The sequence below is a fragment of the Osmerus eperlanus genome, chromosome 3 (genome assembly GCF_963692335.1).
Source record: "Osmerus eperlanus chromosome 3, fOsmEpe2.1, whole genome shotgun sequence".
NCBI lineage: Eukaryota > Metazoa > Chordata > Actinopteri > Osmeriformes > Osmeridae > Osmerus > Osmerus eperlanus.
The window spans coordinates 11169867-11196257 of record NC_085020.1 but is presented as its reverse complement, the minus strand read 5'-3'; the positions used below and the strand labels follow the sequence as shown (position 1 = coordinate 11196257).

Below are 26391 nucleotides of genomic sequence, written 5' to 3'. Positions count from 1 at the left end.
TGAAATTACATCTGTGGTACTCTTCACCATTTTCTTCATTTATTCTCTCTTCAGATGCATATTCAAATCTTAAAATTTGATGTGTCCAATCAGGAAGTGGGCACAGTGTTGTGGATTGAGATTGTGGATCTAGTCAACACACTATGATGTAATTATTGGGAGTATGTGATGTAACACAATACTATTTTGCTGTCTGCTTTGCTTTGTCTGTTTCTTAACAAACTGTAGATGCATGTGTAGGTGTTTTAAATGAAATTTTTCCCCAAAGATTCTTGAACTTCGTATAACTAACGAAGTCATTGAAAATTATGGAAATGTTGTTAAAAAGTACAATCAAATATGTATAACATCTTGCCACACCTGAAAAGTGATTGAATCACATCAGACAAACCTAATCAGCCCTCGTGACACCCTCAGTATGCTGATTGCCACCAAACGCCAATGCAAAGGCATTATAGAATTGGGTGAGGACCTCCCCAATCTACCTAATCAGCCCTCCTGCTAGCTTGCAAGCTTCAAAGGGCCTGATTGAGACAACACGTCTCCAGCAACCATTTGCTATCCGTTTCGGCGGCGATTTGAACAAAAAACATACCTTGATCAGAAAAGTTCTTGAGACTTCACCTTTTCTCTTCACCACAAGAGTACAAGGTGGAGAATTATGAGAGGGATATTTGTGTCATGTTTGTTTCTTTGTTTTAATGTTGTGTTCACTGAAATCTTGATTCTAGTAACAACTCCTTCTTCCTGAAAGATAACCACGTTATTCTTGGTATCTACACAAAGCTATCATAATAAAACAATCATTCAACTATATTTTGTAACTGTACCAAGATGTCCATAACAATATTTGAACAATGGTATGAACCAGCCAGAGATCAGATCACACCTTTGGTAGGTGTGAAGGAAGGAGGGGGGAGTTGAGAACCCAGCTTCCCCCAATCAACATCTGACCCCAGACAGGTCCTCCCTCGAACTCTGAACTGTATAAAGCCCTAAGATGACCATCAATCTCGGACTCCAGCGAAACCGACCATGGCATGAACGCCATTAGGATTGGTGTTCCAAGGACGTCGCCAAGCTTCTCCTGAGATTCAACTTTATAGTGATCACAACACTATCTGGACGTTTCAACAGAAGAACCAACAACGCAATTCTAATTGCGACTTCACTGAGATCCCGCAGACTCAGTCACATGACCCAGCGCAGCCGGGCTTGGACTTCAGATTCTTCAAATGGACCTTTGGCGCGAACCACCCTCAACCTCATTGATCAACCCCTGATCAAATGTAACTATGGCTAACGCTCTTTCCTCCCTGACATGGCATTGGCGTGAGCTCTGTTTATGATTTGTAAGGATGTAATTATTGATTGTACAATTTCTGTCTTTCGTTAAGTTAAACAACTTCATTCTGTTCATTGAAACCAATCTCTCATATCAAACCCATAATCTAACTTGTTCATAAGATCTGTTTACCTTACTTGAATACATTCATTGTAAAGATATTTTGACGTGCGTGTTCACTGATGTTACGATTGGCTCTACACAACAAATTCATTCATAAAGATTAGACTGATAATTACATATTAAACATAGGATTCCCTAATGTCCTAAACCAATATTAGGGTGGTGCCCCGAGACTTTTTTTGCCACAATTGTTACAAATCATGTTCACATACATAGAGATTTCTCATGAAAATCTTTTTATAAACATTGAAGAAATGTAACCCGCCATAAATCAAAACAATGTAACGTAGCTTCGCAGAAAGAAGACCCTGGCCTCGCCAGCAGTGTGAACGGACCAAGCTTGCGCCCTTAACCCTTGTGTTATCTTCGGGTCATTCTGACCCATCAGTCATTGTGACCCACCGTCGTATTGCGACAAATTTACCGCATACAAAGACAAAGTGAAGCATTTTCTTTTAACAGCTAGGCTGTCTCAGATCCCCCACATTGCAAAGGTTAAAAGAAAATTATTTTAATTTGTTTTTGTATTGGGTAAAATTGGGTAAACACAACGATGGTTCGTTATGAACCTTTGGGTCATGTGACCCGAAGGCAGCACGAGGGTTAAAATAGCATCTGAATAATGCGCCATTGACTTTAGACCACGTTTTTCCTGGTCAGTGGCGGAATTGTTTTTCGGAAACTGCAAAATAGCACCAGGGAACGTTTGCGCCGGAACACGCCTCCTTTTTCGCTAAACCGCCCACGGGAGCGCAAGGTCATTTCGACGTGCGTCTGTAGAGGGAAAAGTCCGCTTTACGTCGAGTGCAAACTAGGAATGATACTTGCGTCGTTGACAAAGTAAATTGCGCTGGGTGCAAGATCGGGCCCTTAGACTTCTCAATCACATTCAGCTCACACATCTTTCTGACCTCCTCCTCAATCAGTTTATTGCGGGCCTCCGGCACCCGATACGGCTTTAGGTTGACCGTTTTTCCTGGAGGGGTGCATATTTCATGCTCCACTAGGTGGGTGCAACCCGGGAGGGCTGAAAAGACATCCTGATTGCCATCCATTAGCTCTTTTGCTTGTTGTAGTTGGTGAGGGGAGAGGTCTGGGACCCACTGCACTTCCTCCTTGGCCCGTTCCTTTGCCTCTTGGGAGGCAAGACACAACAACGTCTCCCGAGCATGCCATTTCTTTAGGAGGTTCACATGGTAAATTTGCTCAGCTTTCCTCTTCCCCGGTTGTCGTACTTTGTAGTTGACCTCCCCCACTTTTTCGATTACTTCAAATGGACCCTGCCATGTTTCCAAAAACTTACATTCCACCGTGGGGACCAGAACCAGGACTCTGTCTCCTGGGTTGAATTCTCTGGGTTGAGCGGTTCGGTCATAGGCTGCCCTCTGGTCCCTCTGAGCTTTTTCCATGTGTTCCTTCACCATGGGGATTACCTCGGCCATCCGTTCCCGCATCGCCCCTACATGTTCAATCATGGTGCGATGAGGACAGGGTTGCTCCTTCCAGGTCTCCTTGGCAATGTCCAGAAGACCCCTGGGTTTGTGTGAATACAACAAGTCAAAGGGTGAGAAGCCTGTAGAAGACTTACCGCAAACAGGAGGTAGGGGAGAAGCTGGTCCCAGTTTCTTCTGTCTTTGTTGATGGCCTTTCTCAACATGGCTTTGAGGGTCTTATTAAATCTCTCCACTAAACCGTCCGTCTAGGGGTGGTACACAGAGGTCCTCACCTGTTTTACTTGCAAAAGAGTACACATCTCCATGGTTACTCTAGACATAAAGGGGGTCCCTTGATCAGTGAGAATCTCTTTTGGAATCCATACCGACTGCAGAAAAGGAATAGCTCTTTTGCTATCTGTTTCGCATTCGCCTTTCTTAAGGGCACGGCTTCCGGTTATCGGGTAGGGTATTCCACGATGACCAAGATGTATTGGTGTCCCCGAGCACTCTTGGGTAAGGGCCCCACGATATCCATCCCCACCCTTTCAAATGGTGTTTCTATGATGGGTAACTGGACCAGGGGGCTCCTGTAAGTTTCCTTTGGCGCCTTGACCTGGCATTCCGGGCAACTGCGACAATAGTTTTCTACCTCCTTGTGAACGCCTGTCCAAAAGAACCTCTGTAATACTCTTTCCTTTGTCTTCTCCATGCCCAAGTGGGCCCCAAGCACGTGAGTATGGGCTAATTGAAGGACTGTGGGACGATGAGATTGTGGCACCAGGAGCTGTTCAATAACTTTCTCATTACTTTTTATGGCCTGGTACAATAGGTCATTTTTTATGACAAAGTGGGGGTAGGAAGGAGTCAACCTGGTTCCCACTAGAGTTCGTTCTAGGACCTGAACATTTCTTAAGGCATGGCTAAGGGTACGATCCCGTAGCTGAGCTGTGCCATACTGACCTTGGAGCTGTGGCATGGTCTTAGAGCCCCCACAGTCATCTTCCATTGGCCCCGATTCTGGTTCCGAGTTACCCGAGTCATCCCTTGCCAATTCTGCATCACTGGATTCCACCGCAAAGGCTTCAGCTAAAACAGGGGCAGCAGAGCGGGGTTTAGCAAGATTAACCCAGGTTGTACCTTTTTACCGTTAATTTTTTCCTTACGTTTTCGAGGTTCCCGACTGAGCTTCCTTTGGGATTCCTCCCATAGCAGTGAGAAGGCCGGGCAGTCTCGTCCAATTAGGACTGAAATGGGTAGGTTCTTGACAACCCCCACCTCCACCGTAAACGTTCCCTTAATGGTGGTTAGTTTTACCACGGTACTCGGTGTCTCCATGGACACATACTACTGGAATCGCTTCCCCCCGAGCCAGGGAAGAGGCCTCCGACACAGACTCATGGATCAGGGTCCTGGCACTTCCGGAGTCCAGCAATGCTTCTAGGTTCTGTTTATTTACTGTTACTGGGCACGTCGGTCTGCGGTCTTTACTTTCCCCCAGGAGGGCCGCAAAGTGTACATGGGGGCTGCTGGTGGCCTCGGCGGAGGGCATTGGCTCATCTGGCTTTCCACACTGCCAGGAAATATGGCCAGACTCGCCGCATCGAAAGCACTGGCGAGGCTCAGGGTTGGAGAACCCCCGTGGCTGTGTTGGATAACCAGCTCTATTCAGGGGGCTGGACTGAGGGCTGACCGGGTTGGCTCGTTTTTGTCGCCTCCCCCTGGGCTGATCCGGGACCGGAGCTATCCGCTCTTTAGGGGTTGGGCGGAGCAATTCTGAGGCAGCCTGGAACTGCTCTACGGCTTCCACTAGCTCCATGGTGGTTGTTAACCGTTGGGACCTAACTATCCTTTTGGCCTCATACTAAATTTGGTAATGCCATGTCGACCCAGAATCTCTGCCTTTAGCGGGTCATAGTCTTGAGCCACACTGGTCTCTAAATCCTGGAAGGCTTTAAGTGACTCCCCGGAGAGAAAAGGGGACAAAAGTCCAACCCACTGCGTCTTCGCCCACCCTTCCCGAGGGGCTGTAGCCTCAAAGGCATACAGGTAAGCTTCTACATCATCCGTTGCTCCCAGTTTTGGGATAAACTCCCCAGCCTTTGGCTTTGCCCTGGCCAATTGTTGAATCTCCAGCTCTTTTAGGCGATTAGCCGTTGTGTGCTGTTGTACTAAGGCTGCATTGGTTTCTTGCTGAGCCCTCAGGTTTTCCACAAGTATCTGTAGCACAAGTATCTGTCTCCATTTTCGTTTGGGGTTTGCTTGCCTGGAGTTTTGAAAAACGTTGGGTCAAGTCTTCTATATCCTGCCCCCTACTCATCTGCACTCCGCCTCACTGCCCGCATCCTCCACCATCTGTAGCGTCATGAGAAGAGCTGGCTAGGGCAGGCAAGAGTGAGGCAGTGCAACAAGGTGGGAAGGACCACGCAAAAACAGGTTCCACAAGAAGAGGGCACTTTATTTTCCAGGAGCAGACCAAAAAACAAACTCAGGCAGGTTCCTGAGACAGTCCAACAAAAATCCACAAAAGTTAAACAAAAATGACTTTCCCCTTCAAAGCCGTCCTTCACTCACCCAATAGGGCTTAGTATACCACCTGCTTCTCTCTGGTCCAAACTAACCAGCCGTGTGGCCTTTGTCTCTCTGGTTTCTTTCCCTGCTCTTTCCCCTCCCCCCCTTTTCTAGTCCTAACTTAATTAGGTGGCTCACACATCTACACCTGTCCACTTGGTGAGGGATTCTGGGAGATGTAGTGTGGGCCATTGCCACCATTTTGGGGTGTTGCCGCCTCTCTGGTCCAGGGATGCAACATCCCTCCACTACCTGCCCCCTGGTGATGTCACAGCAGGTAGTTTCGACATCAGTAAACACATTAACTTATGTAACAAAATTCACTGATCTAATCTGAAAGTATTCACTTTATATTGTCCTGTAAGATAGCCAGTATTTCATCCATATAGAAATCCCTTTAAAAGCAGCTATGTCAGCAGCAGTCAGCACTGCTAACCTGGCCATATTGGTTAAATAGCGAATTTACTTCTAAAGAACAGTAGGCTATAAGGTACCCAAAAATGTATTTGTGAAATGCCTATTGAAAGGTTGTCCAGCAAGCGATTATGCCAATAGCAATGAAAATCAAATCCCTGTTGTATTTCTAGGCTAAACCTTTGGGACTTTGTGTATTCCAGAGCCATTAGTCTACAGTAACAATTGTAGCGAATAATCTTCCAGTTACACCTACTGAAATAAACCATCCCCTAAAATATAGTATTTTTCTTAGTTAGTTAACCAGTATTTCATCAGTAAAATAGTCTTGGATTTTCTGTATCACACTGGCATAAATAATGTTGTTCATGTCTTGTGCCGGTTTTCATCTCGTTATATCCATATTGTTTTGGCTCACGAGAGCTAGCTGAGTGCAACTCAGTCAACTGGGAGTCAGATGGCTGAGCGGTTACGGAATTGGGCTAGTAATCAGAAGGTTGCCAATTCCATTCCCGGCCGTGCCAAATGATGTTGTGTCCTTGGGCAAGGCACTTCACCCTACTTGCCTTGGGGGTAATGTCCCTGTACTTACTGGAAGTCGCTCTGGATAAGAGCGTCTGCTAAATGAGTAAATGTAAACTCAAGATGGCTGAGCTGAGAGCCAAAATGTCGGCAAATAATCTTTTTGAAATGTCAAACTGCTTATCGAAACAATGTCAATTGCAGCACTGCACTCCGTTGGATTATAAAAAGGACACCTGCAAAATATTAACTTTGCAGAGTGCCGGGTTCTTGACATAATTGTGGGAAACTAAACACATTCTAATACGCACACAGATTCCTGGCATTATTAGAGAGATGGTCAGATTCTCTACCACTAAGCTATCTAACCTCTTGTACTTGTGTGTTAAAATAATTGTGTATCAGTGATGTAAAATGTATAAAGTAACAAATAAAAAATAATTTGGGTTAGGATGGAACTATTCAGTTATAATAACAGTTTGTTATTATTACTAGATGTCAACAGTACACGATCTCCAGGCCACTTAGTTAGCCATGTTTCAGTGGACAATGGGGTGGTTTGTTTTCACATGATACGTGGCAATAGGTTTTATTTATATAATAATATTCTTGATATTTATACTCCATAATGCACATTTCTGCAGAGTACTGATGACCCTGTAACACTTTGCCAAATATTGGGATGGCCTAAATGATGGTCACTCTACACAAATTATTGCACATCACTGTAGTTGCGCTCATCAACTCGTGTTTCCATGCAATCATATAAATCAATCATGTAAATTAAATGTATACTATTAATAAATGTCTCAGTTCATATTCAAATGAATGATAAAAGGACTGAAAATATTTTATTGATAACATGACTGACGTAGGGGGAGTCTGTAATTGTTAGGGATGCGTATTGATAAGATTTTAACGATTCCGACTCCTTATCAATTCCTGCTTATGGATTTGATTCTTTATCGATTCTCTTATCGATTCTCCCCTCTACAGCCAACTAAGTCTGTGCGTCCTGCACCCCCCACACACACACACTCGTTCTAAAAGAATTTCTCAAACTGGCTTTGACTGGCTCTAAAATTAGCTAATACCTACCACCTCTAGGCCTCTTCAGGCCTCTGTTTTCAAAACAAAATCTAGTCGGAGATAGAAACTTTCAGTTTCCTTGTGTTCAAGCTTCTATTACTCAACACTAGTAGGACTTACAGGGGTCCTAACAACAGGGGAAATAACTTCAGTGTCACCTTTCAAAAGAGACCATTTACATGCATGTACTCCAAATGGTTCAACAACAGCTTTCAATGTACTTTGGGTATGTTGTTTAGGCGTTTTCAGGCACATTTAACAGGACTATTAAAAAGTTAAACAATTAAAATGCTAAGTTTAATAATGGATTAAAAATCACGCGAACGTTTGCTGATAACACACGCCGCCCTGATAACGTGAAATGATCAATAAGATCAATACTAATGGGAGACGAATGCCGGAGCTAAAATGTATGCTTCAAACGACGGGACAGAAGATAGATCGACTACACACAATAAAGGCAAATTGCTTCACACAGTAACAAGTGGTTGTGATCACTTTTGAGAAGTTTAGCTCGACCTTAGATAGTTAGAGATGAAGCGTGAACGTTAGCTGCGCTGCTGCATGCATCGAACACATGACGTTCCAGTAACTTCATTCCATGCTGTGTGTTCAAATGCTTCTTCATATTTGTAGTATTTCCTCCCTTTGACGAAATAGATTTTTTACACGCGTTACAAGTGGCGTTGTTGTCATTTTGTCGTGTGAAATACAACCAAACTGTAGAACGCTTCTTCCTAGTTGCCATGTTTGCTGCAGTCTGTCTGAATAAACTACAAAAGTTTGCGCATGCGCAACGGCACAGAGAATCGTTAACAGAATCATTAAGGAATTTTGCTAACTATTCCAAGGAATCGATTCACTGGGAACCGGTTCTAAACAAGAACCGGTTCTCGATACCCATCCCTAGTAATTGTATGTCACTAGTGGGCAGTCAACACAAATTGTGTGCAAAGTTATCGTTAAAGACTCCGCAATTAACGGATCACATTGCATCCTTTCTCCAAGTGAAAACCCTCAAATGAAGTAGCTAACATCTATGTTTGAGCTGCCTGCCTGTTGGAGAGCCCTCTGTCTTTCCCTCCCATGTCCAGATTTGCTGTCAGCAGTCTGTTTTTTTATGGCGTTGTGGGTTTATTATTTCCATACATTCCGACATCGGCCGAATCCAAAGCTTTACACATCCTCTCCATACACTACTTATTCACAAAAGGTCACATCGCATCTCTTTATTTCTGTTATCATTTATAGCATCAAACACATTTTAAACATTACTAATACAAACTATAAACACTTGGACATGATTTTAATAGAAGTACAGAGCATGTGTTACAGTTTCAGGTGACAACTTAAATCCTGAAAATTAGTCATTAACAAGAGCATCTGAAAGAATGAATATCTCGTAACTAATGAGAAAATAACTGCTGTAATTCACTTCATCAGGTTAACAATAGTAACAGGCATACACCTCATATCCAGAATATAACTACCACTCCAAATCCTCCATTCTAGCCACCTCAAGTGTTCTTCTGCATTAGGTTTGGAAGATCTAATGTTATATACCTGCTATAGTTAAGCTATGATGGAGTAGTATATACATTTGTTATATCATAACACGTTTAGTTTCAAGACATTTATAAGCACTGAAAAACAAAAAAGTTCCACAAAAAGCATGTCCTGCTTCTTTTTTTTTACACAAATCATATCTAATGTTGAATGTCTGTTTGAACAGACATCTTAACTATGTCCTGCTTATCAGTGTTTTCTTATTTCCTTTTTACCGTCTGTTCATTTTTCCTACCATGTACAAGTCAATCCATCAGTTCATTTTCCAACACATACGCAGCATTTTGTTTCTAATGTGAGTCAGTGTGAGACCATAAACAAGGGGATTAAACAATGGAGGAACTATGACTATTTCCATAGCCATGAAGTTTTGAAGGCTTTGTGGCAAATCAAATGAGCCATAACGCATGTACAGAACATCAAAAAGTCCAGCAATTGAAATATTTACTAATGCAATTAAATGTGGCAGACAGGTCTGCATAAATTTTCTTCTGTTCTCTAACACATTCAGACAGGATCTGATAATGAATACATAAGTGCAAACTATGAAAACACAAAGACAAACATAAAACAACATTGTAACATATCCTATTACATTGGTTGGGGTGGTTGATGTCACCTAACTCGTCGCAGCACAGGAGAGTTTAGCAATCAGCCAATAAGCACAGAAGATCTTCTGTATGTGGGAGCCACACAGTCTCAGTCTGGTAATTAATATTACACCGGCGGACATAAGACCAAGAGGAGCAAACCAGGAGAAAGAGACTAACTTGGCCATCTTATGCTTAGTCATGACAGAGTGATACTCTAGTGGTCTACATATTGCCACATACCTGTCATATGCCATCACTGATTAAATGCAAATGTCACTGCATACATAGGAGTATATTACAAAAGCTTGACACAGACATCCTTCATAAGCGATCACATTATAATGAGACAGTAAATCAAAAAGAAACTTGGGGTAGAAACCCACAGTCCCAAAAAGTCCATTGATGCACAAATTGCACAGGAGGATGTACATGGGCTGATGGAGATATTTATCCAAGATGATGGTCATAATGACAACAACATTTACCATAACAATCACACAGTAAAACAGTAAAGTGAGAAAGAAGAGTATAATGTTGTAGTCTGTTGTGACATTCAACCCAGAGAGAGTAAAATCAATAACAATAGATCCATTTTCCATTTTCAGTTTCAAAATATATTACACCATACTACACTACACTCAACAATTAAACTATATTTAGTTTTACAAGGAACTGAAGGTTCACAACATTACTGTAAATCTGCCAGTTGTACCCTTATTCTAAATATATTAAGTCCAGATCAGTTTACTTGAGTTAAACCAGATTTAAAATGGTCGCTTACTTTATAATTATTTTATCAAAAACTTTACTCAGATACTTACACATGAGCTGTTGAGCCCTACTAAACAGCATACAGACTGTCATAAACAGAAACATAAGAAACATAAATCAAATAAGTTTCAATGTGAGCCATACCTAATATCAATGAGCTAAACATACATCACATTATGTATGTTTCCATCTACAGTGGCAGTATTCCCCTCTACCTATATGAGCACATTACCTGGTTGCTCTGGTAATGGAAATGTCCAATCAGAGACCTGAATGCAAAGAATCTCAAGATTGAGACACTTTGTGATAAGCAATGTATTAACAATGACACACTACTGTTCTTGTGGGAGGAAAGTGATGCAACAACGGTTTGGTAAACAGACTGAGACCATTTCTTTTAGGCTACAGTAGGCTATTTTATAAATATAATGGCCCCATGACATAAACACATTGCAACTGCTGTATTTTACAGGGATTGGCTAATTCAATAGCAAAGGGTTTTGTGGAGCATAAAACAATATTGTTACCTTTAAAACACAATTCAACGTATATCATTTTTAAGTGTTTAGTATCCTGCCTTTCTAGCAAGAAAAAGCAAGTGATTGAACAAACTGCATCCAACAGCCAACTCAGGCTGTTTGCTCACACTGTATCATACTTCTTGCTATGAATGGATTCAATTCTTCTCTATTTTCTTTACTTAAATTTACAGATTAGATTACATACAATTTGCCTTTTTCAGACATGGATGCAGCATCCTGCTACGGATTTGAGTCAGGGTAAGACCATAAATGAGGGGATTAAACAAGGGAGGAACTATAAGCATTTCCATGGAAAAGAAGTTCAGAAGATTTTGTTGTAAATCTGCTGAGCCAAACCGCATAAACATAACATCGAATACAACCGCAATTATTACACTGAATAATGCCAGTAAATGTGGAACACAAGTCCTCACAAATTTTCCTCTGCTGTCTAAGGACTTCAAACATGATTTGATCAACCGAACGTAAGTGTACACAATGAAAATGCCAAGAAAAATATAGAAAATTATAATTAAATATGCAACTACATTAGTTGGTGTGGTTGAAGTTATCCAACTGGTCGCAGAACATGAGAGTTTAACCATCAACCAACCTGCACAGTACAGTTTCTCTATGTGTGAGCCACACAATTTCAGTCTGGAAATAAATATCCCAATAGTACACATAAGACCTAAAGGAACAAGCCAGGAGAAAGAGACTAACTGAATGACATGTTTCTTAGTCATTATAGAGTGATACTGCAGTGGTCTACATATTGCCACAGACCTGTCATAAGCCATCACTGCTAACAGACAAATATCAATGCACACAGAAGAGTATATTACTATAGCTTGAAACAGACATCCTGAATGAGAGATACTCTGATGACGAGACAGAAGGTCCAGCAGGAACTTGGGGTAGAATCCTGAAGTACCATAAAGTCCATTGATGCACAAATTACAAATAAAGATGTACATGGGCTCATGGAGATTTCTATCCATGGTGATGGTAACAGTAAGGGCAACATTTACCATAATAATAACACAGTAAAACAGTAAAGTGAGACAGAACAGTGTTACTCTGTAGTCTAATAGCTCCTCGAACCCAGACAGAGAAAACTCTATTGCAGATGACACATTTTCCATTACAAACGAAGACAAAAATAATCTAAACCTTTGCAACATTTATGAATGTGTCATCTCTCTTGTTTGATAATCTATGTTTACTTAATAGTAATATTAAATAAGATATCCCTCATTACATTCAACTTAGCATTACATGTACAGTCTAAGAAATAGAAAGATTATTTGAGCAGATATAATATGAGTTATTATATACTGTTGATGTTAAGTCTGTGCTGTGTATTTCCAGCCATTATTCTAACCCTTGCTGACTGTCAATTTGGTCCCGGTCTAATCGTATATACACATGAGCAGGTTGTTATGAGATTCAATCAGTGATCTGACTTTACGTCATCTCGTAAATCCAATGAGCTTTCATCTGACAGTAACTCTGAAGTTCATAATATTGCCAGATCATTGATGCAGACTAGAGACAGAATAACAATATGGACACATTCATTCAGCGCTAATTGGTTCTATGATACAGATTCAGATACACGATAACAACGGTTGCCCAAATTAAAATAAAATAAGTACAAACATAGTGTATATACATTAAACTTCATGCTCAAAATACAATAAGTACCACAAGAAAAATACAATAGGTACCACAAGAAAAAAAAAACTGTGCATAAACAATGAAAGGAGATCAGGCAGATTTGTGTGATGCTTTGCATCTGAAGTCTCAGGAATGTCTGGTATGTAAAAATATTTGGGCAACAAAACATGTTAACAATTCTATGAACAAGTTATCCTGCAACAAGTTACACTTTAGTACACTATCACTAAGGTGAGTTAGTTCAGAACTGGGTCAGATTCTAACTGGATCACTCATGTTAACAAACAGAGCTAGACAAAATACACACTTCCCATTCTTCCACATCTCCCTAAAACCACTAGTTTTATTTACAATAAAAAGCACAGCGTAACTGTTGCAGAGCTGGGCCAAGATAGAGCTCAGAATTTCTTTTTTTCTGAGCAAACCTTTGAAAACATTCTTTGTGAATGCATATCACTGTCAACCCCAAAGTCAATGCCACAGCTTAGCAAATTTGCAACCTCTAGAATATTATTTTTGTGTAAGGTTTTATTTCCCTATGGCCCACCTTTTACAGTACCTACCATTTATGTATATAAACAATATACTCAACACACTATTATTTCCTTTTCAAACATCTACACAGTATTTTATTGCGAATTTGAGTTAGTGTCAGACCATAAATGAGGGGGTTGAATAATGGAGGACCTATTAGAATTTCAACAGCCAAGAAGTTTTGAAGGCTCTGTGGCAAATCGCTTGAGCCATAACGCATATGCATAACATCGAATAGAGTAGCAATTGTAATGTTAAATAACGCAAATAAATGTGGCAAACAAGTACTCATGAACTTTCCTCTGTTTTCCAAGGACTTAAAACAAGATCTGATCAACTGCATGTAAGAGCAAACTATGAAAATGACAAGAAAAATATAGAACACTAGAGAGGGTACAATTTCTGGGGAAATTGTAGGGTGTGCTTGCTTGCGTCGGTTGCACAGGGGTCCGTTTTTGAATGACATTTTTACAACTGATATTTCTGTATATTTTATATAAAAATGCATAATTATTATTTATAAAGATGACATAGATTTAAAAGCTTTTTTTTTTTGCTGCTCATTTACAACTGAAAATACGAGTGAAGTGTAGAATGAAATAGATGTCTTCTCATTTCCCCTGCAAGAGGCAGCCTCATCGTTGAATCAAAACGAATACATTTGGCAGACCGGTGTAAAAATGTACCTAATCTCTATGACTTAAACGTCATTTTAAGTTTTTCCCTTCTCATGATATTTTCAGGCATTTAGCCTACTCATTGCATTCATTCATTAATAAAGAACCCCCTTTGAAGATTATTCTACGACGTTACCCGGCAGTAGAAGATGGAATCGCGATTCAAACAGTACCATCTGCTAACTGAAAATATGCCCCCCAACACGTAAATAAGCTTGACATTTATTTAGTGGAAAATCGCTCATTCATAAAAAGCTCACTGGTAGCGATCATTGGCAGTAACAACGCAAAATGCGATATAGCCCTGTGTGGAGAAGCTGCTCCGGTAAATTGTACTACTACGGTACAGTACTAGACTACTGCTGTGTTCGTCTTGGTAGCGATTGCGTTGGTTGAATTGGATATAACGTTCCGTTGTACGGTTTAGGCTGAAATTAATTATTTTCATGAACATATTGACAACGTTTAGGCTGTGGCAATGAAGTTCAGATTAGTAGTTAGATAGACTTTTGATTTAAGTAAGGGGAGTGCCGAACATGTTCTGTCGCCGTTTGACTTCCTAAACAGCTGTGTAAGTTAGATGTTTTTGTCGTGTGTCTCGCGTAAGCTACAGCGTTGCATTGAGCTACACTGGTTTGAAACCACTGGTAATGGTAATTTCACCAACAAATCGTTTACTAATGTCAGAATAAATCCTACAACGAAAATGTATATGTGAGGAATGTTTATTTTAACGATTGAAAACAGATACATCATAGACCACTGTAGTATGTGTTGCCCGGGCAACACGGGCTAATGTCATGATGCTAATACTTCAGTGAAATAGTAGACTACTGTTTCCGAAAGTAGATGTACTTCCTTAATAATATCAGCTTATATTGTACATTACACATCACAATTGTGTGTCATATCACAAAGTAAAATGAGTCAATAGTTATCACCCTGGCCTCTTTGCTTGTGGCGTTTCTGCAGCTGCCTTGCAGTAAAGCTATAGTTAGCCTAGCTATCCCCCAAGTTAACAGATGCTAAACGAATGTTCTGCCAAAGGTAGTCACGCGTGTTTTCGTGACGTTAGTGACGTAGTGACGTTAGTAACGTCAGCGACTGTGGCTAGCAAATTAGCCACCGTTAGCTTCACTTTTCGCCACAAAAACTTAACTTCAGCCTAAACCATGCAACGGAACGTAAATTCCAATAGAAGCAACTCAATCGCTACCAAGACGAAACTTTTGACACCTACGTTGTCTATGTAGGCCAAATATGTAGTCACGCGAAAACACGCGTGACTACCTTTGGCAGAACATTCGTTTTGCATCTGTTAACTTGGGGGATAGCTAGGCTAACTATAGCTTTACTGCAAGGCAGCTGCAGAAACGCCACAAGCAAAGAGGCCAGGGTGATAACTATTTACTCATTTTACTTTGTGATATGACACACAATTGTGATGTGTAATGTACAGTATAAGCTGATATTATTAAGGAAGTACATCTACTTTCGGAAACAGTAGTCTACTATTTCACTGAAGTATTAGCATCATGACATTAGCCTGTGTTGCCCGGGCAACTTATACTACAGTGGTCTATGATGTAGCGTTATCTGTTTTCAATCGTTAAAATAAACATTCCTCACATATACATTTTCGTTGTAGGATTTATTCTGACATTAGTAAACGATTTGTTGGTGAAATTACCATTACCAGTGGTTTCAAACCAGTGTAGCTCAATGCAACGCTGTAGCTTACGCGAGACACACGACAAAAACATCTAACTTACACAGCTGTTTAGGAAGTCAAACGGCGACAGAACATGTTCGGCACTCCCCTTACTTAAATCAAAAGTCTATCTAACTACTACTACTACTACTACTACTACTGCGAATTTGAGTTAGTGTCAGACCATAAATGAGGGGGTTGAATAATGGAGGACCTATTAGAATTTCAACAGCCAAGAAGTTTTGAAGGCTCTGTGTTTTTTTTTACATTCAGTTTTTTAAGATTTACCTATTTAAAAACATCTATATAGCCAACAGATATAAAATAAGAGAATGCTAAAAGTTGATGCATTATCTAATATCAATGAGTTAAACATACAGAATGTGCTGTATATTTTCATCTACAGTGGCAGTATTCCCCTTTACCTAAATGAGCACATTACCTGGTTGCTCTGGTAATGGAAATGTCAAATCAGAGAACTGAAGGCAAATAATCTCAAGATTGAGACAGTTTGAGATAAACAATGTACTAACAATGACACACTACTGTTCTTGTGGGAGGAAAGCGATGCAACAACAGTTTGGTAAACAGACTGAGACAAAGTACACTTTTGTGTACTTTTAGGCTACTGTAGGCTTCTTTCTAAGTATTACGGACTGAAAGCCCCATGAAACACATTGCAACTGCTGTATTTTTTTGCTAACTCAATAGCAAAGGGTTTTGTGGAGCATAAAACAATATTGTTATCTTTAAAACACAATTCTACGTATATCATTTTAAAAAAGTGTTTAGTATCCTGCCTTTCTAGCAAGAAAAAGCAAGTAATTGAACAAACTGCATCCAACAGCCAACTCAGGCAGTTTGCTCACACTGTATCATACTTCTTGCTATTAATGGATTCAGTTCTTCTCTATTTTCATGACCTACTTCTACAGATGCATTAGATACAATTTGCCTTTTTCAAACATGGATGCAGCATCCTGCTACGGATTTGAGTCAGGGTAATACCATAAATGAGGGGGTTAAACAAGGGAGGAATTATAACAATTTCTATGGAAAAGAAGTTCAGAACTCTTTGCTGTAAATCTACTGAGCCAAACCGCATAAACATAAGATCGAATAAAACTGCAATTATTACATTGAATAATGCCAGTAAATGTGGAACACAAGTCCTCACAAATTTTCCTCTGCTGTCTAAGGACTTCAAACATGATTTGATCAACCGAACGTAAGTGTACACTATGTAAATGCCAAGAAAAATATAGAAAGATATACTTAAATATGCAACTACATTAGTTGGTGTGGTTGAAGTTATCCAACTGGTCGCAGAACATGAGAGTTTAACCATCAGCCAACCTGCACAGTACAGTTTCTCTATGTGTGAGCCACACAATTTCAGTCTGGAAATAAATATCCCAATAGTACACATAAGACCTAAAGGAACAAGCCAGGAGAAAGAGACTAACTGAATGACATGCTTCTTAGTCATTATAGAGTGATACTGCAATGGTCTACATATTGCCACAGACCTGTCATAAGACATCACTGTTAACAGACAAATATCAATGCACACAGAAGAGTATATTACTATAGCTTGAAACAGACATCCTGAATGAGAGATACTCTGATGACGAGACAGAAGGTCCAGCAGGAACTTGGGGTAGAATCCTGAAGTACCATAAAGTCCATTGATGCACAAATTACAAATAAAGATGTACATGGGCTCATGGAGATTTCTATCCATGGTGATGGTAACAGTAAGGGCAACATTTACCATAATAATAACACAGTAAAACAGTAAAGTGAGACAGAACAGCGTTACTCTGTAGTCTAATAGCTCCTCGAACCCAGACAGAGAAAACTCTATTGCAGATGACACATTTTCCATTACAAACGAAGACAAAAATAATCTAAACCTTTGCAACATTTATGAATGTGTCATCTCTCTTGTTTGATAATCTATGTTTACTTAATAGTAATATTAAATAAGATATCCCTCATTACATTCAACTTAGCATTACATGTACAGTCTAAGAAATAGAAAGATTATTTGAGCAGATATAATATGAGTTATTATATACTGTTGATGTTAAGTCTGTGCTGTGTAGTTCCAGCCATTATTCTAACCCTTGCTGACTGTCAATTTGGTCCCGGTCTAATCGTATATACACATGAGCAGGTTGTTTTGAGATTCAATGTGTCCAATCAGTGATCTGACTTTACGTCATCTTGTAAATCCAAAAGAGCTTTCATCTGACAGTAACTCTGAAGTTCATAATATTGCCAGATCATTGATGCAGACTAGAGACAGAATAACAATATGGACACATTCATTCAGCGCTAATTGGTTCTATGATACAGATTCAGATACACGATAACAACGGTTGCCCAAACCCACTCTTTTATTGTAAAATTAAAATAAAATAAGTACAAACATAGTGTATATACATTAAACTTCATGCTCAAAATACAATAAGTAAAAAAAATATATAATATATATAATATATAACAAAATACAGTTAAAGACTGTCTTTTTTCTTTACTGTACATAAACAATGAAAGGAGATCAGGCAGATTTTTCTCAGGAAGCCATCACAACTAGCAGACAAATATCAATGCACAAAGAAGAATATATGACAAAAGCGTGAAACAAACATGCTGCATAGGAAATGACCTGCAAACAAGACAGCAGTTCCGTCAGAAATTTGGGGTAGAATCCTGCAGTACCAAAAAGTCCATTAATGCACAAATTACAAAGAAAGATATACATTGGCACATGAAAGATTCTGTTAAAGACGATAGTCATGATGACAGTAACATTAACTAGCTCAATGACACAGTAACACAATAAAGTGACAGAGAAGACAGGGACCCTGTAGTCTGTAATGTCTCCGAACCCAGACAGAGTGAACACTGTTACTACTGACATATTTCCCATTTTGCAAAAAGAATAAGACTAAATTAAGACCAAGCTATCTGCACATCTGTGTTGTGGATTGAGATTGTCGATCTAGTCAACACACTTTGATGTCATTGTTGGGAGTATGTGATGTAAAACATATCACAACACAATACTATTTTACTCTCTGCTTTGCTTTGTCTGTTTATTAACAGACTGTAGATGCATGTGTAAGTGTTTTAAATGACATTTTTCCCCAAAGATTCTTGAACTTCGTAGAATTTACGAAGTCATTGAAAATTATGGAAATGTTGTTTAAAAAATACGATCAAATATGTATGACATCTATGAATTACTGTATTTATAATAAAATATGAAGAGACAAGATGACAACTTTAAAAACAGACGGAAAAACAGACATTTATGACCACTCTTAAAGACAGGGCAGTCTATTTAAAGACCAAGAACTCACTCACACTCTGATATTGCTCACAAGATGCACATGGATGCTTCTTTCTTGTTGCCTCCGCTACTCCATGTGACGGGTCTGTAAGAGCCGTAGCCACGCTCCGTCTGACAAGGTAGTTCGCCACTCACGGGATTCGAACGCTCGGCCTCCGACTTGCCAAGCGCGACCACTACCAACTACGCCAAAGAAAAGCTAGCTCTTCTTTGACGCGGGTGGTCTCTTACATACCTGAGGAGTGAGTTTCACGGTTCTCATTCCATTACATCCAGCCTCAACCCTCGGTTCTGTTTTGCTATCTGCAGGGGGATGTACAGAGCAGCTCTCTGCAGGCCCATCGTCGGGGGGTCAAAGGTTACAGATATCCCTAGACCAGGCTCAGGTTGGGCCCATGTTAAGTAAAGTTGCCTACCCCAACCCCAAAACCAAGTCTTTTATCGTTTTTGAGAGACACATACATGTTCCTACTATTGACATGCAACAAAAAAGGTGATATAATGGTCGGAAGGTTTACTTTCACCCAAATTTACAGATAATGTACAGACCCTTCATCAAACTGTTACCTTAGGCAATATTTGGAGAACGTGTTAACTCATACACTGCATGTAGATTAAATCCCCTACAGACCTTGATTGATTGATTGACTGAGTTATTGAAATAAATTGCCAACTGACTCAACTATTGTACTGGCTCCGAACAAACAGTGGAAATAACAAATATTATGTGAACATGAGAGGGGTTGTGGTGAGCTGGGCCTTTGTCTTCTTGTTGATGATTTTGAGGTAACTAACCGGACTGGGGTGCGTTTCCCGAAAGCATCGTAAGCCTAAATTGATCGTAGAGAACCCTCGTAACAGCTACGATCAATCGTTATCGGGAAACGCAGCCCTGATAAGTACAAGTCTCCCTACTGTCAGTATTATGTGAAAAGTAAGAGGTGAAGGAGGGATGAATATGAAGAGCTTCTGACAGTCCCCCACCTAACACACTGTGGAAGAAATTGGGATTTCCTGTGTGCTTACATTATTCACTAATCAATATAACTAGTCATTGGATACTAGTTAGTATGTTCTCATGTAAGCTTGCTATTAATAAGAGTAGATGGTGTCTATGTGTCAGGGTTAATAGATGTTCGTGATCAGGAGAAAGTACTGGGTAAACGTCCTTGGTCATGACTACAAGGAGAGCGCCAACTATGATCTCTCTAGTCTGAGTGGTCATGTGTTGGGAGCTGTGAATCTCTTCCTCTGAGACTGTTGTAACGTCATTACTGCCTGACTGTCACTATCTATGTTTACATTCCTGTGCCCTATAAAAGATGGTCCTCCGGCTTTCAGAGCTGAGAGAGACATGATTGAGACCTAAGCCTGGTGTTGTGTGGTCATTTATTGTCAGAGGTCTGGTTTTCTCTCCCAATCTGCAGATTGATAATACTTATTAAAATCCAGAACTCAACTGAACTTAGTCACTCCGTTTATGAAGAGACGGACAAAACACTTTCTTCATCAATTGGCGTTGTCGAGCAGCAGGATTGCAGAACCAGATCCAGGAGAGACCCACGGCAGCACCAGTATAAAGCAGAACCCGTGGTGCACAAAACTAAATGGTAAGGGGATCCTTTTCCAAAACCCCATTCACGGACTGCTTTATGCTTGGTGCGCCTGCTGTCCCTCTGCGATGCTGGTAACGTAAACAATTTAAGAACCTTTTATTGTGACGTTCAGTTGGGAGCCTGGTCTTAGCAGACCAGAGTCTGCTAGGCCTCAACAGGAGGAAGATAATATTAGAGTTTTGGTTTAGTAAATTTGGGTCATTAATTGACTTGCTATTTTTACTTTGTCTTGGTCAGAGTTGGCAAACTCTGATAGCGTACAAGAACTCTGGTCGTGTGAAGTATTGAAAAAGTATGTAAAACAATCTGTGTTCTTGATCTGAGGCAAAGGATCTGTTAAGAGAATACGTCCCATACTCTTGATCTGGGGAAAAGGATCTGATAACAGAGAGTATGGTTTTACAGATGCAGACCAGGGGTGAACCAAACAAGGAAAGGTATGTGTTTCTTTTAAAATGCACGTTTACAGCTGAAAACTTTAGTTGAACAGACATCTTATGTTGGTTTGAATTGTATTAAGTTGAATTGTAACTGTATTAAGTTTTGTGTTGGGCTTTTCTCTTTTGAACAGAGATCTTAGTGGGACTTTTATTTTGGTTTGAATTGTAACTGTATTAAGTTTTGTTTTGGGCTTTTCTTAAGACCAAGCACAGTAGGTGGGCGGTCATAATGTATCAGGGTCACAGGCTTTATGCGAGAGACCAACTTTTAAGGGTAAAGTGGTTTTAAACAAGTTAGGGATACTTTGACAATGTAAAGGGGCAGTTAGGCTTTTAACTGACAAGCTTGGCATTTAATTATCAGCGAGGGACACAATCAAATACTAAGGGAAAGATATAGACTGGCAGTTTATGAATTAACTCGTCCCTTTTAAGCACGAATTGTGGTTATTTTGTTACTTATGGAGTTGAGGAAATTATTGTATGCGCGTTCCCAAAGAGTTGGGTCTTTGTAGGCGCGTCCCATGATCGAGCGCCGGAGGGCGAGGATAGTTTGGCTTGAAAAAGGCCATATTTGTAGTTCACTACCACATGATATTGTAGTTCTTTTATTCTTCAATATTGTGACCGTTTTACAGTGCTATGAGATTGTGCGACTGTTTTATAGTGCCATGTGATTTTGTGACTATATTCTAAAGTGCTGTGTGATTCTTGCTGCAGTAAATCATAAGAGCCTACCGTTATGAGATTTGTTACAGATACTTTGTAATTCAGTATGGGTAATCTAGTTTTCAGTACAGGAGCGATAGAGACGTTGTTAGTCCAGCCCGATATATGATTTGATTTACATGGAATTCAAGCAGTGTCAAGCATTGAGAGATGGCATGCGTGGATTAATCATGACCCGAGACATTGTTTTCCGCTGGAGTGAACGTTTGATAAAAAATATATATAGGAGAGTTTAAAAGCGGTTTTGAAAGACAAGGAAACAAGTCGGACGTGTAAACAATTTGTCAGCTGGCCAATGTTTATGATATGGTTAACTGAAGCTACGAGACGACGTGGCATTGTCTATCTTGAGAAAATACAATCAGATCAAGCTAAAACGGATTCTGATAGAGAAGCAAGAAATGACCCGGAGCGTCTTGAGACAGAGAAAAGATGATCAGACTGAACAAAGTCATAAAGTGAGGGAACTCAAGACATTGCTCGAACATGTTAACATGAAGTTGCTTGAACAGACTAACAGTGCCAAAACTAATTGTGAGAAGTCAGTAGTTGTGAAACAGGCTGAAGGTAGCGCTAATTCTCAAGGGAAACAAGAGAGTCTACCAAAGATTTGTAGCCTATTTACCTACAATGAAGATGATGTTGTTGCTATAGCTGTGGCTATGCAGAGGAGAGCCAGAGACAGGGAAAATGCATTATTAGGGGAAGCAGCGGGTCAGGTGCAGCCAGAACAGAACCTACAAGAGAAGGTTTATATCACAGCAAAACATGATGGGTGAGGTTAACCAGGAAGGCCTGTCAGTTGAACCCCCAGGTATCAATGAACCCTATGTGTGCATATCCAGGTCCTGATGTATGACAGCCTATGTACCTTTATCGCCCATGGTCAGTGACTGAGCTGAGGGAGCTAGGAAAGGGATTTCCTGACATGAGAGGACTCAGCAACATTTCTAAGAGATTTGCAAATATAGCTATCAATGCCAACATACCTACTTTTATTGATTTGAATCAAGGCTTAGAGGGTGAACTCTAGACCGGTATGTTGAGAAAACTTAAAGCATAGGTTTCTGATGGTGTTTAATGGCAGTAATACTGGAGGGGTGTTGCTTGACTGGAGCAAAGTGTATGATCGCAAACAGAAAAGATGAGGATCCTACAGATTATCTGGAAAGACTTACTAGGATTTTTGAAAAACATTCTGGTTTTACAGCAGCTGCATCCCCATGCCACTTTGTCATGTGTTCATATGTGGATTGCTTTCTGAACTCCAGGTAGAAGTTAAGAAACAGGTTCTACATTGGGAGAACAAAACTGTTGATATGATTATGGATTATGTCAAACATAATTGTACATTGATGCAGGAGAATGCAGAAAAGAAAGTTGAGAAATTAATGACATTGCAAATTAATGTCTTACAGAAGGAAAATAATATGTTTAAAGGAAAAAGGAGAGCCAGGGGCAGGCAGCAAGGGGAGTAAGAGATAGACAGGGATATGTGCATACTCTGTAAACAGATACGCCACAGGGCAGGCTATTGTCACAGTATACAGAAATAGTCAGTACCCTTCAGTCATATACTCCATACTACTGCACTCAACCCCTCCCGTTTTCTTCAGAACGAAGAGCTTGCTGTGGCCTGCTCAAGGACACTCAGACAGTAAACAGCCACCATCAAAAATAATAATAATCAAGAATAGGGGAGGCAGAGAGCTCCTCTTTTTTTCAAGTAAGACACAGAGCTACTAGGTTAGCCAGTTCAACAGTACACAGTACCCAAATCAATGAGATGATAGTGGTAGTTTCTGGGGTTCCTGTGGACACAACTGTCAGTTAGCTCTTATGGGTGGATAGATGGATCTTTGAAAGATGAACATGTATTTCTTTCAACTATGTAAAAGTAAGTAACAAGTAAATCTGTTGGAAAGGAATTTGTTGTGCAAACTGAACCGAAATGAAATGCACTACTGACTTTTTCTTATCTATTCCTTAGGATAAAGAACACTTGGCCTAGCAATCCCATACACATCCCCCAGCAGTGGAATGCAGAGATTTTAGCGACCGCAGATGTGGCCTTGCTAGAAGCTGGGCCTGAGCTACTGTGGTCCACACACGCTTATCATATTGGGCGCATTAAGAATGCTACCCCAGTTGTTATCATTGTTTGTAGTACGACTCTTGAGAACCGTACCTCAGTATGCTAGTAATAGAGAAGTAGGGAAAGGTATTGTCCCAGTTATTAATGCTTTGTTGAAACAAGGAGTCATAGGTAGACTTTAGGTCAATTTGATCCTTTAATGCTAATAAAATACTTTGAAGTTTATTATGGGTTTATAAGCAGGTAATGCCTGTGTTATACATCCTGTTGTGCCTAACCCTGTTACGATACTTAGCAAGTAACCCTGTTACTTTCTAGCTCTGTGAATGACTATTGTTTGCTTTCTTTTCTGTTACCATTGCAGAAGAGAGCCAGTATCTGTTTGCATTCACGTTTCGCCAGGTCCACTATACATTTCAGTTCTACCACAGGGGTACACCGAATCACCTACGTTGTTTAGTCAAGCATTACGAGAGGACCTCCAGGATGTCACCTTAGCAGCCGGCTCTACTCTGGTGCAGTATATTAATGACCTTTTTGATATGTTCTAAGAATATTGCCTCCTGCCAACAGGACACTATTGCTGTGCTACAGGCACTGGCTGAGAAGGGCCACAAGGCCTCAAAGGCAAAACTGCAGTTATGGTCTTAGGAGGTCAAGTATCTGGGCCATACACTCAAAGGTACAGAGCATCTATTGACGCCTGATAGAGTGGAGGCCATCCGATGGATACCGAAGCCTAGAACACCAAAACAACTCAAGTCTTTTTCTAGGTTCAGCCGGGTATTGTCGTTAGTAGATCCTTGATTATGCTGTGTTGGCTAGACCTATCCTTGATTTAAGGAAGGAGACTGATACTCATTTGTTGTGGAAAACTGAAGCTGATAAATCATTTGTATCTCTCAAGCAGGCCTGGGCCCAGGCGCCAGCTCTCGGTCTGCCAGACTACACCAGGGTGTACTGACCCAGCAGTATGGTAATCTTAAGAGGCCTATTGCCTATGTGAGTTCTTCTTTAGATACTGTGGCAGCAGGTTTCCCCCCGTGCTTACGAGCAGTCTGTGCTGCGGCAACATGTGTGTAAGCAACTTCAGATATAGTGCTGGGGTCGCCCTTGGCAGTGATGGTTCCTCATGCAGTAAGTGCTTTTCTGTTACGCACCAAAACTCAACACCTGTCAGCCACTAGAGCTACAAAGTATGAACTGTAATTGTTGACTCAAAGTAACATTACAATCCATAGATGCTCCCCATTGAATCCAGCTTCATTGTTGCCCACCCTTGATGATGGTGAACCACATGACTGTGAGATGGTTGTCGATAAAGTGCTAACACCCAGACCTGATATGTTTGACAAACCTATGGATAATGCTGAACTTGTGTTGTACGTAGATGGATCTTTGTCCCGAGAATGGGATGGCTCTCTAAACTCCGGATATGCGGTCTGCACGGACAGTGAGACATTCAAATCTGGTAAACTGTCTCCACAATGCACTGCACAGCAGGCAGAGTTTTGCTTTGACAAGGGCATGTTGTTTGTCAGAAGGCAAGGTCGTAAATATTCACACTGACTCAAGGTATGGATTTGGAGTTACTTACGATTTTGGTGCCATATGGCGAGAAAGAGGTTTCATTAACTCCTCAGGTGGAGCAATCAAGAATGGAAAGATGATTGATAATTTGTTGTCTGCAATACTACTACAGAGAAAGCTAGCTATTGTTACTAAGTGTGAGGCTCATACTAACAATACAGATGATGTTTCAAGAGGAAATGCTAGAGCTGATTTAGCAGCAAAGGCTGCGGCCAACTCCTCTGATGTGTCCCAGGTCTCTATTTGTTTGTGTCTCAGCAACCGGAAACACGCACTCCCTCTCTTCATGTTGTGGCGGACCTTTGAGCCGCTGCTGATAACACTGAGAGGGATGATTGGTTATCTGTTGGCTGTGCGAAAGATTCCATGTGCATTGTTCCCTTGGTTGGCTCGCATGGCGCACGGATGTGCCCATACGAGCAAGGGGGGTATGGTCTCAATAGTAAATACAGATTGGTTTGCACCTGTTTTTTTCCACAAAGGCTTAGCAACATTGTGCTCAGTGTCATATTTACCAGCAGCATAATCCCGAAAAGGGACCAAAGAGAAGATCCCACCCACCACCAAGTGGTCCTTTTATTAATTTACAAAATGTTGTACAACAACAAGTGTTGTAATTTTGAGTATGTACTTGTAATTGTTGACATGATCTCGAAATGGGTAGAAGCCTACCCATGTCGGAAAGTTGATGCTACCACGATAGCCAAGATTCTTATTATTAGAGATGTGATCTGTAGATATGGGATCCTCACAAGACTGTCCAGTGATAGAGGTTCACATTTCACGGGTCAAATTGTTCAGGAACTTTGTAAAGCGCTCCAGATCAACCAGCATTTTCACTGTCCCTACCACCCACAGTCTGCAGGGGCAGTGGAGAGGCAAAATGGAACTTTGAAAAACAAACTAGCCAAGATATGTGAAGAGACTGGCCTAAAATGGCCTGATGCACTCCCACTAGCTCATATGGCCATGAGCCCAGAGGAGGAATGGACTTTCCCCACACAAGATAG

The 26391-nt window shown here is 40.6% G+C and overlaps 2 protein-coding genes and 1 pseudogene across 2 annotated transcripts; all 3 read right to left on the bottom strand.

The window, feature by feature from the left end:
- Nucleotides 1-9316: 9316 nt before the first annotated feature.
- Nucleotides 9317-10255, bottom strand: LOC134016995 (olfactory receptor 1D2-like; annotated as a pseudogene).
- An 890-nt stretch (nucleotides 10256-11145) lies between these two features.
- Nucleotides 11146-12093, bottom strand: LOC134016994 (olfactory receptor 1D2-like). Its single transcript, XM_062456242.1, has one exon. It carries the CDS (start codon nucleotides 12091-12093, stop codon nucleotides 11146-11148), a length of 948 nt encoding a protein of 315 aa, XP_062312226.1.
- A 1075-nt stretch (nucleotides 12094-13168) lies between these two features.
- Nucleotides 13169-17438, bottom strand: LOC134016993 (olfactory receptor 1D2-like). The gene is made up of 2 exons (XM_062456241.1): nucleotides 16871-17438; nucleotides 13169-13516 (listed from the first exon to the last, which is right to left on the bottom strand). The coding sequence occupies exons 1-2, from the start codon at nucleotides 17436-17438 to the stop codon at nucleotides 13227-13229; spliced, it is 858 nt and encodes a 285-aa protein (XP_062312225.1). The 3' UTR covers nucleotides 13169-13226.
- Between the last annotated feature and the right edge of the window lie 8953 nt (nucleotides 17439-26391).

What these genes read in the sequence shown, in the direction of transcription:
- LOC134016994 (XM_062456242.1), bottom strand. Translation starts at nt 12,093, where the DNA reads ATGGAAAATGTGTCATCTGCAATAGAGTTTTCTCTGTCTGGGTTCGAG.
- LOC134016993 (XM_062456241.1), bottom strand. Translation starts at nt 17,438, where the DNA reads ATGGAAAATGTGTCATCTGCAATAGAGTTTTCTCTGTCTGGGTTCGAG. An exon ending in ACTCTCATGTTCTGCGACCA is followed by an intron (nt 13,517 to 16,870) that starts GTTGGATAACTT and finishes TCATTTTCATAG; the next exon opens with TTTGCTCTTACATGCAGTTG.